General features: G+C 43.7%; 1 protein-coding gene across 1 annotated transcript in view; it reads left to right on the forward strand.

Annotated features, from left to right (window-relative positions):
* The window catches only part of LOC145347244 (rod cGMP-specific 3',5'-cyclic phosphodiesterase subunit beta-like), a 61,262-nt gene extending 47,054 nt beyond the window's left edge, over nt 1-14,208 (forward strand). Inside the window, exons 16-22 of the mRNA XM_080195033.1 lie at nt 229-329; nt 5,610-5,717; nt 5,843-5,906; nt 6,983-7,057; nt 8,338-8,421; nt 9,505-9,661; nt 12,396-14,208. Of these exons, the coding sequence (XP_080051159.1) occupies nt 229-329; nt 5,610-5,717; nt 5,843-5,906; nt 6,983-7,057; nt 8,338-8,421; nt 9,505-9,661; nt 12,396-12,454 (648 nt within the window). The 3' untranslated portion in view covers nt 12,455-14,208. The remainder of the gene's footprint in view (nt 1-228; nt 330-5,609; nt 5,718-5,842; nt 5,907-6,982; nt 7,058-8,337; nt 8,422-9,504; nt 9,662-12,395) is intronic.
* Nucleotides 14,209-15,684: the final 1,476 nt, after the last annotated feature.

Below are 15,684 nucleotides of genomic sequence, written 5' to 3' on the forward strand. Positions count from 1 at the left end.
ACTTAGGAATGTCCTGAGAAACCTGATAAGGTTCTATATTAATTATAGAATTCCTGCACCTTTCATTCCTCTCTCCACCCCTGTAAAGAAGAGTTTTGCTTTGACATCCCTTCTATCTCAACGTAACTAAGAGCAGATACTTCTTGGATGTCAGAACTGCAGTTACAGTGCTGATAAGCGGTATCACTTGGCAACCATTTTGAACCTGCCTTGTTCCTTCTCTTCCAGGGTTTGAACATTTTCCAGAACCTGAACAGGAGGCAATACGAGCATGTCTTTCATCTGATGGATATCGCTATCATTGCGACAGACTTGGCTCTCTACTTTAAGTAAGGAACAGTAACTCTCCTTAACTGAGGGCACGTTGGTGCTGAGTTGAGTTTAGCACCTTGTGAGGAATGACCAAAGCCCTCAGTCAGCTGTGACCTTAAAGTTGAAATGTATTTATTTGTCACAAGTAGGCTTACACTAACACTGCAATGAAGTTAGTTTTGAAAATCCCCTAGTTGTCACACTCCAGCGCCTGTTTGACGGAGAATTTAGCATGGCCAATGCACCTAACCAGCATGTCTTTTGAACCGTGGGAGGAAACTGGAGCACCTGGAGGAAACCCATGCACACACGGGGAGGACTTGCAGACTCCATGGAGAAAATTAAGATGGCCTAGTTTGTTACTCCAAATGTTCAACTATAAACACGTGCTAGCAGTCAGATATTCGCATATATGTAGATATATGCAAATGACATGATATGGAAATAAGTACCTGCCCAAATTTGAATAAACAAACATATTGAGAAGAAGACTGCGCTGGAAGTGTTAGTCCCAAATAGTGTCAATACCTTACAGGGGATGGCAAGGGAGTGGTCATGTCGAGGCATGCTGACTTTAGGAGTTTGTGATAAGTCTTGAAATGGGTGAGATCCTAGACCCCTTCCCCCCTCTCAGCCCCTTGGACAGTACCAGGGTTACAAGCTGGCACTACCGGGGTGCCCATGCCTATGGTGCACCCCCCGCAACTGCCTGACTCCCTGAGAGGCCCCAAACTGCCCCCCTTCACTCTAGCGGGATCAGGTCGCTAGTTCCTTGAAAATGGGGAGCTACTCCAAACTCTGCTGGAGTGAACCACTCTGGGGGGGCGCAGTGGGGGATATATTACCAGGCCTGGAGAATTCAGTCCTGGGCCCACTCATAGCATTTAAACAGTATGCTAAATACTACTTAAATACTGACCCCCGTCTCCCAGCTGATTCCCAGCACGGCGCAGATGCTGCCGGAAATAAGGCCCTGAGAGACGCAAGCGCGGCGCGAACGCTCATGGGAATCCCACAAATCGGCGGACACGCGATTCTGCTGGCCCGCTGCGCTAAAAAAAGCAGTGCAGTGGGATGGGAGAATAGCAATCGAGATAGCCCAGCCACCACATGAGTCCCACCCATTTCCTCCTGTGACGTTAGTGGATTTTTAAAAAATGTTTGGACAGCATGGTGGCACAGTGGTTAGCAATGCTGTCTCACCGCGTCAGGGACTCAGGTTTGATTTCGGCTTCGGGTTACTGTGCGAAGTCTGCCCTTTCTCCCCGTGTCTATGTGGGTTTCCTCCGGCTGCTCCGGTTTCCTCCCACAGTCCAAAGGCGGATTGGCCTTGCTGAATTGCCCCTTAGTGTCAGGAGGACTAGTGCGGTAAATACATGGAGTTATGGGGATAGGTGGGATTGCGCTCGATGGGCCAAATGGCCTCCATCTGTACTATAGAGATTCTATGATTCTGGAAGCAGATACGATAGTGAGTTTTAAGGGGCGTCTGGACAAATACATGAATAGGATGGGAATAGAGGGGTATGGTACCCAGAAGGGTGGGGGTTTCAGTTCAGATGGGCAGCATGGGCGGTGCAGGTTTGGAGGGCCGAAGGACCTGTTCCTGTGCTGTAATTTTCTTTGTTCTTTGTTACTATACAGGGAAATGAGGAGAAACTTATTGAGGTCTCGGGTGGGGGTTGGTTTGTGGGTGCTGGCGATGGCCTGTAAGGCGAGACACACTTGCTGGCTCCATCCAGATTACCCACTGACAGTGTAAACCCTGGCAGGTCCACAAGAACACAAGAGCAGGAGGAGTTCATTTGCCCTGTCTCGAGTCTGCTGCACCATTCAAGAAACCATCATGGCTGATCTTAGGCTTCAACTTCATTTTCCCCCCACATCCCTTAATTCCCTGTGAGAGCAAATATCGCCGTATCCCTGCCTTAAAGATACTCAAGGATGGAGCATTCACAATACTCTGGGATGGAGAATTCCTCAGATTCACAACCCTTTGAATGAAGCGTCTTCTCCTCACCTCAGACCAAAATCGGCCACTTATCCTAAGACTGCGCCCCCTCCCTGTGGGTTTAGATCTCCCCCCGATCTGCAGAAACAATCTTTCAGCTTCTCCCCTGTCAGGCCCCATCAAAATCTTACAGGTTTCTTCTAAACTCCAGAGAATATGGCCACAATTTTCCGACGTTGTTTCGCTGCCAGTGAGAACGGAGAACTTGACACTCAGCCAAATCTCCGCTCACCGTAGCGGGACTGGAAAATCCTCAGCCGCAGGCGAGGTCGGAAAATTCCAGCCTTTAAATCCAATTTACACTGCCTCTCATCAGAGGATAAACCACTCATCCCAGAGTTAAAGGGCCCCGTGTGGATATATTCCAACTTAAATACAGGAGTTGGTGTTCTCTTCTCTAAATTTCAGGGCCAATGTGTGTGTGGGAATGTTTCTGTCAGTGTATATGTGCATGTCCGTGTCCCTGCATGTATATGTGAGTGTCTTTGTGAGTGTGAGTGAGTGATTTACAATCAGAAACTGTGGGCAGACTATGTTGATAAGAATTATTAAATGTATGTCTTCAGGGGATAATACAATTCTGTAATGAATAATCCTACTAAAATCCAGGACAAGCACAAAAAAGCCTTGGCGCGGATTTCTCCCACCTATATTACAGGTGCCAACTTCGTGCGAAAACTGGAGTATTTCATGTTGATTTTTTTCAGTGGGAGCTCAGACTAGAATCTCCCGCACTCTGTGCACTGCAGAGGCCATCAGCAAGAATATCATTAGATTTCAGGGGGAGAGGCCTATTTCCACCCAGGAGGCTGAACACAGCAGACCTCTGTGCATTCGCAGTGGCCCCGAACTGTCAGCCTCCCGTATGCTGGCCAGGTCAATCACTGGCCAGCCTGGGACCCCCTGGCACCCAATCCCCTGGGGGGGAACTGATTACCACTCGCCTCCCCCCCACTCTCGCTTTGCTCCAGCAGGATCAGGCCACCAGCTCCCCGAAAGTGGCGAGCTATAGTAAACCCCGCTGGAATGAAACAGGCAGCCACTGTGTTACCAGTGCATTGCAACTATTTAGAATTTCATTGCATCTGTGCCTTGGTGCTGAACTAGTTATTAAAACGAGTTCTGTTTGCGATTCGATGGGCAGAGATCATAGAATGAACTAATCCAAGGTGGGTGGCACGGTGGCACAGTGGTTAGCACTGCTGCCTCACATCCCCAGTGACCTGGGTTTGATTCCAGCCTTGGGTGACTGTCCGTGTGGAGTTTGCACATTTCTCCCTGTGTCTGTGTAGTGTTTCCTCTGCGTGCTCCAATTTCCTCCCACAGTCCAAAGATGTGCAGGTTAGGTGGATTGGTCATGCTAAATTGCCCCTGAGTATCCAAAGGTGTATAGGTTGGGTGGATTGACCATAGTAAATGTCATACTTTAAAACATGAGCTGCAAGTATTCCTTTAGCTCCACTGTTACACATTGGAAACTATTTCATAATTTCCTTGCATTTAAATATGCAGTCAAATTGGTGCAAATAAAACTTTCCGAGGGCAAAAATCTTTCAAATTTGTTTCATTGCCAAGAATCAGGTTTGAACAATTTACCTTTGTATTTAATGGGTAAATGTTGCCTGGCTTATAGCAGGCAAGGTGTGCCACCTACTGGTCAAGGCTCATTTTTCAGGGCAACGTTTGTGCTTTCAAGCAGGGAGTTTAATACAATAAGGGGCTACTCTACCAACTTTAGTTTAACTTATTTATATTAGTGTCACACGTTGGCTTACGTGAACACTGCAATGAAGTTACTGTGAGGTCTCCTGTGAGCTAAGCATCTTTTGAGTTAATTGTTCCTGTTAGCTTAGCATTCCAGTAGAACTGTTAATCACTTGTCTCAGTTTATTTTCAGCTCTTGATATTAGGTCACTGGACTTCACAGAGGCAACCTTAACCCAGGGCAAACCCATTGGGTTTTCACAATAGTCCTCAGTTTATCCTCATTGGCAATGATGTAAATTGAAAAGCACAATAATATCTGGGAAAGTGTATGCATTGTTACCATACCTATATTTAACGCTAAAAACTTTTCAAAATATCTAATTTTTATTGTGTTTTCTGCTGGGTAATGTGCTTGTAACATTAATTTGTTACTAGATAGAATTGGCAGCACTGTAATAGGTTATTCAAACCAACAAGATGTTTATGCTTCATGAGAGACACCTTACATCCTCGTTATCAAACACTGTCAGCATATCTCTCCATTCTTTTCTCCCTCATGTGTTTAACTATGTGTCCAAATCTCCCCCAAATCATTGTGGTACCCAGCTACTATAAGTGCTACTAAAAAAAGTAGTCATCATTTGATGAGCATTGTCACCAGTTTAACTTTAGTTATTAGTGTCACAAATAGGCATACATTAACACTGTAATGAAGTTACTGTGAAAACCCCTTGTCGTCACAGTCCAGCGCCTGAAGTACCGGTTAGGTGCATTGGCCGTGCTAAATTCTTGCTCAGTGTACTCGAACAGGTGCCCGAGTGTGGCGACTAGGGCATTCTCACGGTAACTTCATTGCAGTGTTAATGTAAACCTACTTGTGACACTCAGAAATTAATCTAATTTAATGATTGTAAATAATCCAGACACAAAACCTAGAATCTCCTGGACTATCTGGTGAAATATATCAAAATAAAGTGACAGGTTTTTGTATCGATTGTTGGTATACAAATGTCTTTAAAGTTTCTTGAAGTAGAAGTTGAATTATTATTGTCACAAGTAGGCTTACGTTAACACTGCAATGAAATTACTGTGAAAATCCCCTAATCGCCACACTCCAATGCTTGTTCAGGTACACTGAGGGGGAATTTAGCATGGCCGATGCACCTAACCAGCACATCTTTCAGACTTATTTCGGATTTATTTTTAAACATAAAATTTAAGCATAAAATCTCTGGTGCTGTGAGACAGCAGTGCTAATTACAGTGCCGCCTCTGTTCTCCACCTGGACAGGTGATGAAGTGTGATGACTAGATTTTTCATAGTAACTTAATTGCAGTGTTAATGTTAGCCTATTTATGACACTTAATAAATAAACTTAAATGTGTAGACACCGCACAGACGGTGACCCAAGGCTGGAATTGAACCCGGGTCCCTGGCACTGTGAGGCAGAAGTCAGGAATCTCGAATAAAGTAATCAAGAGAGGGGCCCAGGATGGAGAGTTCACTTTGATTTTTGGAATGAATGTGTGGTTCAATAAAAATAATAACATAAGGTCATTTCTTCTGTTTGTTCTCACAGAAAGAGAACAATGTTCCAAAAAATAGTTGACCTGTCCAAAACCTACGAGGATGAGACGGCCTGGGTTGACTACATGTCACTGGAGACGACCAAGAAAGAGATTGTCATGTAAGCCAAATATTTTTAAAGTCCCCAAATCATGGATGTTGCTGATGGTTGAGGAGACCCTCGATGGTCTCTGACCTTGCAGGAAGCTGTTGCTGATCTTCAATACTTGTTCTTCTCACATTCAGGGCCATGATGATGACAGGATGTGACTTGTCCGCCATCGCTAAACCCTGGGAGGTTCAGAGCAAGGTGAGTTCTCAGGCGAAACAACTGTTTGTGCCACCCAGAATTCACACTCATGCCCACCTGTTTGGATGCCCCCTGCATTTGTTTTAGTACTCAGATCTAAAATACAACAGCCAAGAGCTGGGGTTTTACCCCAGAGGAAGCTTTAGGTTAAATGTGAAGCCATTGCGTAACAAGTCAGTAGAGTCAGACCATTTGTCCGAATTTGTATCATTGTTATAAACCATTGGTTCTCAACCTTTTTGTCAATGTGTTTCAAATTAGAGGTGGCTTATTAACTTATACATGGACAGAAATGGATGAATGCTTAAAAGAGGAACTGAGCAATAACGGCCTTATAATCTCCTTACACCACTTCGTGGGTTTGATCTCTTTATTCTTAATGAACAGAAGTGTGGTTTCCATTGTTGTACATCGTACTTCAAGTGCTACATATGGTTCAAGAAGATGGTCCACCATCTTCTCAAGTGCAATAAATGCTGGTCTGAATCCTGTTGAAAATCTATTATTGCCAGTGATGCCCGTATCCCCAGAACGAATGAAAAAAAGATGCAAGGATATGGAAAGATTGAACTTGCTCATTCAGAGGAAAGATCAGGAGGACAATGACATCAATCAGCTCTCTTGCACCTCACCTGCAACACTGCATCACTAGCTGTCTGGGATCAGATTGTCTGCCTGTGGTTTATGCCTGGTGATTAGGCATGGCCTGGGGATAGCTGAGAAAGCAAAAACTTCAAAATATGAAGAACAATGGACAAACCATGCAGACCAGGAAATCGTTGGCTTTGATACTTGGTCGGTGCTATGGTAGGGAGCGACACCACCGGTGGTTTCAGCGTTCCTGAAGGAGGAAAGAGCAAACTAAATCAGCCAATTGTCCCACTCCCGATCGCTGTGCAGTACCCAGCAGTGAATGAGAGCAGGAACAGTGTTACCCTCAGTCACATTTACCCACTTCCTTACACTCTGGGCTCACACTTGGATAGAAAGCTAAACAAGGGAATTGAATTGTATTTTGAAGATAGTTGCAGTGAATTCAGAGCTGTACTGATCAGCTGTGTTGTGTCATTCTATAGGTGGCTCTGTTAGTAGCAGCAGAATTCTGGGAACAGGGTGACTTGGAAAGAACTGTGTTACAACAGAATCCCATTGTGAGTATGAAACAATATTCAAACGCTTCCGTTTTCTGTATACTTTACAGCACAAAGACCACCTGGTCTGTGCTGGTCTAAACCTCATGAGCATCCTTCTATCCCTCCTCCATCCCACCTTATCAGCATAATCTTCTATTCCTTTCTCCCTCTTGTCCTTATCTAGTTTTCCCTAAATGCATCCATGCCATTTGCGTCAATCACTCCAAATGGTAGCATTCTAACCATTCTCTTGTTGAAGACTTTTCTCCTGAACTTTCTATCGAATATAGAAGCCACCTTATGTTTATAAACTCAAGTTTCTAACTTGCCCACAAGTAGAATCATCTCCTATAAGTTTACCCTTTCGAGCCCCTTCATGTTTTAAAGACCTCCATCAGGTTATCCCTCAACCATCTCTTTTCTCAAGCCAAGATCCCCAGCTCCATGTTGCAGTCCAGTTTTGTGTCAGTCAGAAACAAGTTAAGTTACATAACTAACAATTATTGACTGAACAGTATTAGAAATTATGCACTGGGTTGTACCAGGCCTCGGGGGCCAGTCTGGAAGGTGTGGGTGGGGGGCCATAAAGTGATGTGAGAAAACGGAAGTCATCTTGTGACTCTTGTGACCTCCATGCCATCTTACTAGCAGTGGGGAAGGAGGAGGTTGGCCCTCCCATGCAGGAGGGTCTTAAGTGACCAATTAATGTTCCTACTGCCACGAATGTTTTAACAGTAGGCTTGGGGTTGGTGGAGGAGATAAGTGGTGGTGGTGGGGTGGGTAGGAACATGTCTTTTATAAGATCCATGCAGGGGCACCTGGTAACAATGGCCACCCCCAAGGCATTGGCTCTCCAAGAGTGTCTTTGCCCACCACCCCCCCCCAAACGTTTTTGACAGGACACACTTACCTGGCCCAGGCATCCCCAAACCTCACTTATTTGGTTGTGAGGGTGTGGACCACCCATCGAGCCCACTTCTTCCTGGTGCAATCCCAGCAGTGGCCACCATTCCAAGTGATGCTGCTGAGATGCTGGCCCACCAAGTGGCTGGCAGTTCCAGGAGGCAAGGAGCCATAATAATAGGGATGGCCATTCCCCAGCAACTACTTAACTGGTGCGGGCATGGCTTCCACAAACTGCCAAGTGGGATCACCCTCTGCTTTTGGGCCTGCTAACAGGGCACCCACCATGTTGATTAAATCCAAATCCAATATGTTCCATGGATTCTAGAGTAACACAATTCTGCATTTAATGGTCATAGATTATAACAACTTGTTTTTGTAAATTCAAATCCTAGCCTATGATGGACAGAAACAAAGCTGATGAACTCCCCAAGCTTCAAGTTGGTTTCATCGACTTTGTGTGCACATTTGTCTACAAGGTATATTTTTCCAATATGTTTTATAAGTTAGAGTATCATTTCTTTTGAAACATCTATGGAGCTTGACGTCTGAGCATGTTAAAAATATTTTGTCATCATTTCAATGATTTCCCTCCAATTATTACCATGAACAAATTAACTACGCCCTCTTGCAAGAAGTACACATTGTAGATGCTAAAAGGCAAAAGGCACGGTGGCACAGTGGTTAGCACTGCTGCCTCACAGCGCCAGGGACCTGGGTTCGCTTCCAGCCTCAGGTCACTGACTGTGTGGAGTTTGCACCATCAGGCACTTTTCCTCAGCAGAAATAATTGGGAATAGCATCATGCTCTAATACTATAGAAAATATAGGGGAGATGGTGGCATAATAGTATTATCACTGGACAACTAATGCAGAAGGTCCAGGATAATAATCTGGGGATCTGGGTTTGAATCCCACCACAGTAGATGGTGAAATTGAATTCAATAAAAAAAACTGGAATTAAAAGTCTAATGTCGATCGTCGTAAAAATCCATCTGGTTCACTCATGTCCTTTAGAGAAGGAAATCTGCCATCCGTACCTGGTCTGGCCTACTTGTGACCCCAGACAGCAATGTGGTTGACTCTTAACTGTCCCTGGGCAACTAGGGATGGGCAAAAAATGCTGGCTACCCAGCGACACCCATGTCCCATGAATAAATAAGGAAAAAGACCTTGCATTTTACTCTAAATGTCTAAACACGGTTCATTTTGGAGTGTCTCCAGAAGAAATTAATTTAAACAATTTCAGTTATTTTGTTTGCTGATAGGTTCTGACTAACACAGGAAAATTATAGAATTGCTCCTTTCCCATATGAATCATTGCCAAAAATGATCGGAAAAGGTTCATTTAGAACACCTGCAGCTGCTTTATGTAGCATGAAGAAGTGTAACTTATTGCATTATACAAATTTTTAAAAATCTATTTAAACAAACACATATGTTTTGACAAAAAAGGAAAATGTTTCAATGTTTCAGATTTTGACCAAATTAAGCCTTGTTTAAAAAGTCTCAATGCCATAGTTATTCAGGCTGGTTTTACAGCTGTACCTCCCCGCTTCCAGGAATTCTCTCGCTTTCATGAGGCTATTACACCGATGCTTGATGGAATACTCAACAACAGAAAAGAATGGAAGCAACTCGCTGACGAACATGAAGAGAAGGTGAAGGCCATACAAGAAGAGAAAGAGAGGCAACTTCAGGAGATGGAAGCAAAGCAAGGTGAGGGGGAAAGACAGGTTTCGCTCTTCGGAGGCAGAGTAAGGAAAGATTGGGAAGCATCGACTTTTCCATTTCAGTTCCACGTGATTCCCAGGGAAGGTTCGCGTCCCTTCCTTTCTGAGGCCCTGTGTTCAAATCAAGCTCAGGGTAATGATAAGAAAGTCCACTCCCTTTTATGCACGGTTATGATTTCCTAAGTGAACTGGGTTTTGATGCTATGATAACCCCCAGGACTTGCACAGGTAATCACTGAATAACATCATGGTAAGACTCGTAGAACACGAGCTCCCTGGTGATTGTTGCTTACCTTATCAGGTGGAGTTTGTATTCTAGGAATCCCTACAGGGAGGTCAATCAGTGATTCCCCATGCAAGTCCTGAGGGTTAAAACAGATGCTGCCAGTCCAGAGAACACTGTCCACAATTTGATTTGATTTTTGATTTGATTTATTATTGTCGTATATATTAGGATACAGTGAAAAGTATTATTTTTTGCACACAATACAGACAAAGCATACCATACACCGGGGAGAAGGAAAAGAGAGGAATGCAGAATATAGTGTTACAGTCATAGCTACAATATAGAGAAAGATCAGAAAAGGATCATTATTAGAGGGTTTAAAAGAGTTAGAGTACAGTTTTAAAAGCAAAGTCATAGAGGATGGAAATAGGCCCAACTTGTCCATGCCGCCCTTTTTTTAACCACTAAGTTAGTCCCAATTGCCCGCATTTGGCTCCTAACCCATCTTACTCATGGGCAGCATGGTGGCATAGTGTTTGGCACTGCTGCCTCACAGTTCCAGGATTCTAGGTTCGATTCCCGGTTTGGGTCACTGTCCGTGTGGAGTTTGCACGTCCTCCCGTGTCTGCCTGGGTTTCTTCAGGGTGCTCCGGTTTCCTCCCACAGTCCAAAGATGTGCGGGTTAGGTGGATTGGCCATGCTCAATTGCCCCTTCGTATCAGGGGGACTAGCTAGGATAAATGCATGGAGTTAAGTGATTGGGCCAGGGATGTGGTCGGTGCGTACTTGACAGGCCAAATGGCCTCCTTCTGCACTGCAGGGATTCTATGATTCTGTGATAGAATGAGAGTAAAAGACAGAATTAGAGGGTATGGTGGGGACAGCTTGCAAGAGGCTGCCTCGCTCCAGCACCATTAGTTTAGCCAGAATTTGACATTACCTTTAGTAAGAGTGACGTGATGTATAGATAATGACATAGTACATTGAAACAAAAAAGAAGGGATAGAATATTTTTGAGTAAGATCTGAAGTGAAGATTTTTGATAGAGGAACAAATTTTTCTCCCTCAAATTAAACATTTTCTTATTTTCGAAAGCAATAGATAAATAATAATAAATAAATAAATAATAAATAAATAAATAAATAAATAAATAATAGATAAATCTCCGTTGTTCATACCAAGTGATCAGGGATTCTGACATTTGACTTTTCTTTCCCGACCAATACACTCTGATCCATAATCTTGATTGTTTGACGCTGTTACGCTGAAAGAATTTTCTATTGTTATGACCAACGTGTAAAGGAATGAGCTGAGGGGGAAAGAGTGCAGGATTACTTGCATCCGGCACAGATGAAATTTTCAGCACTGATTTTGAGACTGAAATTAAATTCATGCTGAAACATATTCTTAGGTTAAGTTACAGCTGTCCTCTCGATGTACTAACATAGTACACAGCACTGAGTTTGTTACAGTGCCTCTAACCAATGATTAAAGTCAGTTACGTATCCACTAGGCGATGGCCCTGTGGTGTGGTCACTAAACTATTAATCTTGAAATTCAGCTAACGTTCTGGGGACCCAGGTTTGAATCCCACCACGGCAGCTGGTGGAATTTAGATTCAACCTGGAGTTAAAAGCTAGTCTCGTTTATTGCTGTTATTATGATTCATTAAGAATGGAAATAGAATCGTAGAGTCCCTACAGTGCAGAAGGAGGCCATTCAGCCCTTCGAGCCTGCACCAAAACAGGCCCCACTCCCATGACCCCATGTATTTACCCTGCAAATTCCCCTAACACTAAGGGGCAATTTAACATAGCCATTCAACCTAACCCACACATCTTTGGACTGTGGGAGCACCCAGAGGAAACCCACTCAGACACAGGGACAACATACAAACGCCACACAGGCAGTGACCTGGAATTGAACCCCGGGCAGCAGTGCTAACCAGTGTGCCACCCAATACCTGCCATCCTTACCTGGTCTCCCAACTACCCTCTGGAAGGGCCAAGCAAACCACTCAGCTGTGGCAGTTAGGGGTGGGCAACAAATGCTGTCCTTGCCCACATTGCACGGAAGATGTAGAAAACATTAGGGGTATCGGGAAAGGGGCAGAGGTAATAGAGAGCTATAAGGACACCAAGAACATGAGGAAATGGAGACTTAGTGAACTTGGGACATTGTGAACATTGATCCACAGGGCTCCTTAAATTATAGAATCATAGGACCCTACAGTGCAGAAAGAGGCCCTTCAGCCCATCGAGTCTGCACTGAACACAATCCCACCCAGGCCCTATCCCCATATCCCTACACATTATACCCACAAATCCCTCTAACCTACACATCCCTAGACACTAAGGGGCAATTTCTTAGCATGGCCAATCAACCAAACCTAAATGTTGCTTCCTGTTCCTTGAAGTACATTGGCTTTGTTTAAAACTGTTTATCCTCTCTTGTTGGTTGGGTCTTACTCGTTCATTTATCCCCCTCCTTTCAGCCGCCGCCGCCGCTGCCAGCGCAGAGAAGGCTCAGTCCAAAACTTGCTGCGTGTGTTAAACTTTATGGTTCCCGGGCTGCCTCTTCCTCTTCAGCACCGACAGCGAGAGCAGACTGCAATTAACACTGTCCAGCAGCAGTGACTGCAGCGGGCAGCACAGATCAAGAGGATGACACGACGTTGTAACCATTGAACCGTGCTTGGAATCCACTAGTGTTTGAAAGGTAGACAGGATGGTGACAGCCTGTATCAAAGAGGTGCACTCATCGCCACAGATATGCCGTCGTGTGCGGTACTTGCACTTTTAAGTCCTATGTAAATAACATTAATTTAAACCGAATAACTGTGGGGAACTACCTGAGTCTGTGGCACTGGTAAAATGTGGTGGAGCAGAAACTGATCGTACGCAGCACAAAATTATGGTAGCCTGTTAAATAAATGTCCCTTTACAATATCGATTCCCTTGGCATCACATGGAGCTGAATTCTGGGCGGGAATATAACATGAGGCCAATGCGACAACACTTCTGTGTGCTATGCTGTGCAAGATCAGTTTCTACCCAGCCTTTCAATACAGCAGTTGTATTTTCCCAGTCACAGAATGCCATTTGTATATTTGAAATATTTGATGTGTTACACGTGGCAACTCTTCTGCTAAAATGGCTTTGTCCCATCATAATGTTCATTACTTAATTTAGTGCTCGAAAGAGGATGCAAATAATGTTGGGGTTTTTAATCACAGTAAAATTGAGACCTTTTCCTGAGAGCACATGATCCAGATCACGTCATTCCTTGCGTGACACCTTTATGTGGCGGCACGGTGGCACAGTGGTTAGCACTGCTGCCTCATAGCCAGGGACCCTGGTTCAATTCCAGTCTTGGGTCACTGTATGTGTGCAGTTTGTACTTTCTTCCCGTGTCTGCATGGGTCCCCTCTGGGTGCTCCAGTTTCCTTAGTAAGATAGAGGGTTATAGGTAAGACTAGTAGGTAGGGACATGTTCGGCACAACTTGTGGGCCAAAGGGCCTGTTTGTGCTGTAGTTTTTCTATGTTCTATGTTCCTCCCACATTCGAAAGATGTGCGGGTTAGGTTGATTGACCATGTTAAATTGACCCTAGTGTCAGGGGGATTAGCAGGGTAAAGGCATGGGGTTATGGGAGTAGGGCCTATGTGCGATTGTGGTTGGTGCAGAGATGATGGGCCAAATGGCCTCCTTCTGAACTGTAGGGATTCGCTGTTTCTATATAAACGCTAACAATACTAAAGGTAAAGTTCCAGATGATAATAGGCTGCTCTTCCCCTTGAGGTGATTTATTCTCAGGATCACCACACCTCAGGCAAAGGGCTAGGTGGAGCCTTCATGAATAACCTCAGCAGTGTGGGAATTGAACCCTCACAGTATGGCATCGCTCTGCATCACTAACCAGCTATCCAGCCAACTGAGCTAAACCAAGTACAAAGCAGAATTGAAACACAGAATTGGCTCAGTTGATGTGTTGATAATGCCATCTGGACCTCTTGATTGTATTATTGCTTTGTAAATCTTTCCCCTCAGAAATTGCCTGTTTTAACGACAGCAGTTGTTACTTAACTCTCGGCACCAGCAATATTATTGAATATAATCTGCCTGAGTAGAAATCTGCAGTCCCATCAGAAATACTGAAAGCTGCTGTTGTGCATTTCCAGGGAGAGCCAGGGAGTTCTCTATGCTTTTCACTTTCTGATGTTTGGGGTGAATCACAAAAGTGTTTGAATTGTGTGCATTGCAAAAAAAAAGATATAATCAGAATGATGCGTATTAATTTAAGTCAAAAATTGACATTTTGAAATCCTGGGAAATTAATTCCACATTTGAATCAAATAGGAACAGATTAAATGCTTGAAAACAGTAAGGTGCAAGAATAACTAAATTGATGCACTCGCAACAGACTTAAAATCTGCATGTGGATCACTCAGGACTCCCAGATTAGTGTATTGTTACATTTTTCACATATAAGGCTACTGTAAAAATGTTCATAATATTTTTACGATTGAATATTTAGTTCCTGATTGTAACAACTTCAAAATTATGAAGTATCTCCAATGAAGTTGTGTTCACACAGGTTAGAACAAGCTTTTTTTTGTATGATTAAATCTGCTTATTAAAAGAAACTACAAGGAATTAAAAGGCTGGCACAGTGGTTAGCACTGCTGCCTCACAGTGGCAGGGACCTGGGCTCGATCCCTGCTTGGGTCACTTGCTGTGCAGAGTCTGCAAGTTCTGCCCATGTCTGCGTGGGTTTTCTCTGGGTGCTCCGGTTTCCTCCCACAGTCCAAAAGACGTGCTAGTTAGGTGCATTGCCCATGCTAAATTGTCCCTCCCAAACTGGTGCCGGAATATGATGACTAGGGGATTTTCACAGAAATTTAATTGTGGTGTTAATGTAAGCCTACTTGAGACACTAATAATTTAATGATCTGTAGGTATTCATTAAGGACAGACAAGCAATTTGTATGGGGTGATGTCTCCACACAGGCATCACTGCTCAAAGGTTCAATGAGTCTCCCAAAATAAAAGGAAGGAGAATCATTAAACCATATCAAGGCTTGAAATTATTGGATTCACAGTGTGATGTTCCAGGCAACTGAAAGCATGAGATATCCTCAACTCAACAAACTGCAATTTAGTGGAATTATAGTTTTAAAAGATATCTGTACCAACGCTGCTATTTCAGCTCCATGACTGTATTTAATCTTTTGTATATTGATTCTATTGTATATTTAATCAATTGTGATATGTTCATTCTCTGTGCTATAATTCTGTGATGGTCTTTTCCATTTTTAAAGGTGACACAAAATAGCTGTTGGCTATTTAAGGTTATCTTAAGAAGCAGACAATGAATAACACACACTGTAACATTTCTCCACCAATTATAAATGGGTAGCAAATACAGCCAAAGACAAAGGTTCGTAATTTTATTTCATGTAGTTGAGAATAAGTAAGATTTGTTAAAGGAATAATAGATTTACAGTGTATTGCTAATATTGAACAAAGAGGAACAAAACTTTCAACATTTTACAAAATACAAATGTAGAGTATTTGCAAAGCAGTGAGAAGATTTGTTAGGGTGTCACAGTGGCACAATGGTTAGCACTGCTACCTCACAGCGCCAGGGACCTGGGTTCGATTCCCAGCTCGGGTCACTGTCTGTGTGGAGTCTGCACATTCTTCCCATATCTGCGTGGGTTTCCTCCAGGTACTCTGGTTTCCTCCCACTGTTCGAAAGACGTGCTGGTTAGGTGCATTGGC

Source organism: Carcharhinus amblyrhynchos, chromosome 1, assembly GCF_965287045.1.
Source record: "Carcharhinus amblyrhynchos chromosome 1, sCarAmb.v2.hapA, whole genome shotgun sequence".
NCBI lineage: Eukaryota > Metazoa > Chordata > Chondrichthyes > Carcharhiniformes > Carcharhinidae > Carcharhinus > Carcharhinus amblyrhynchos.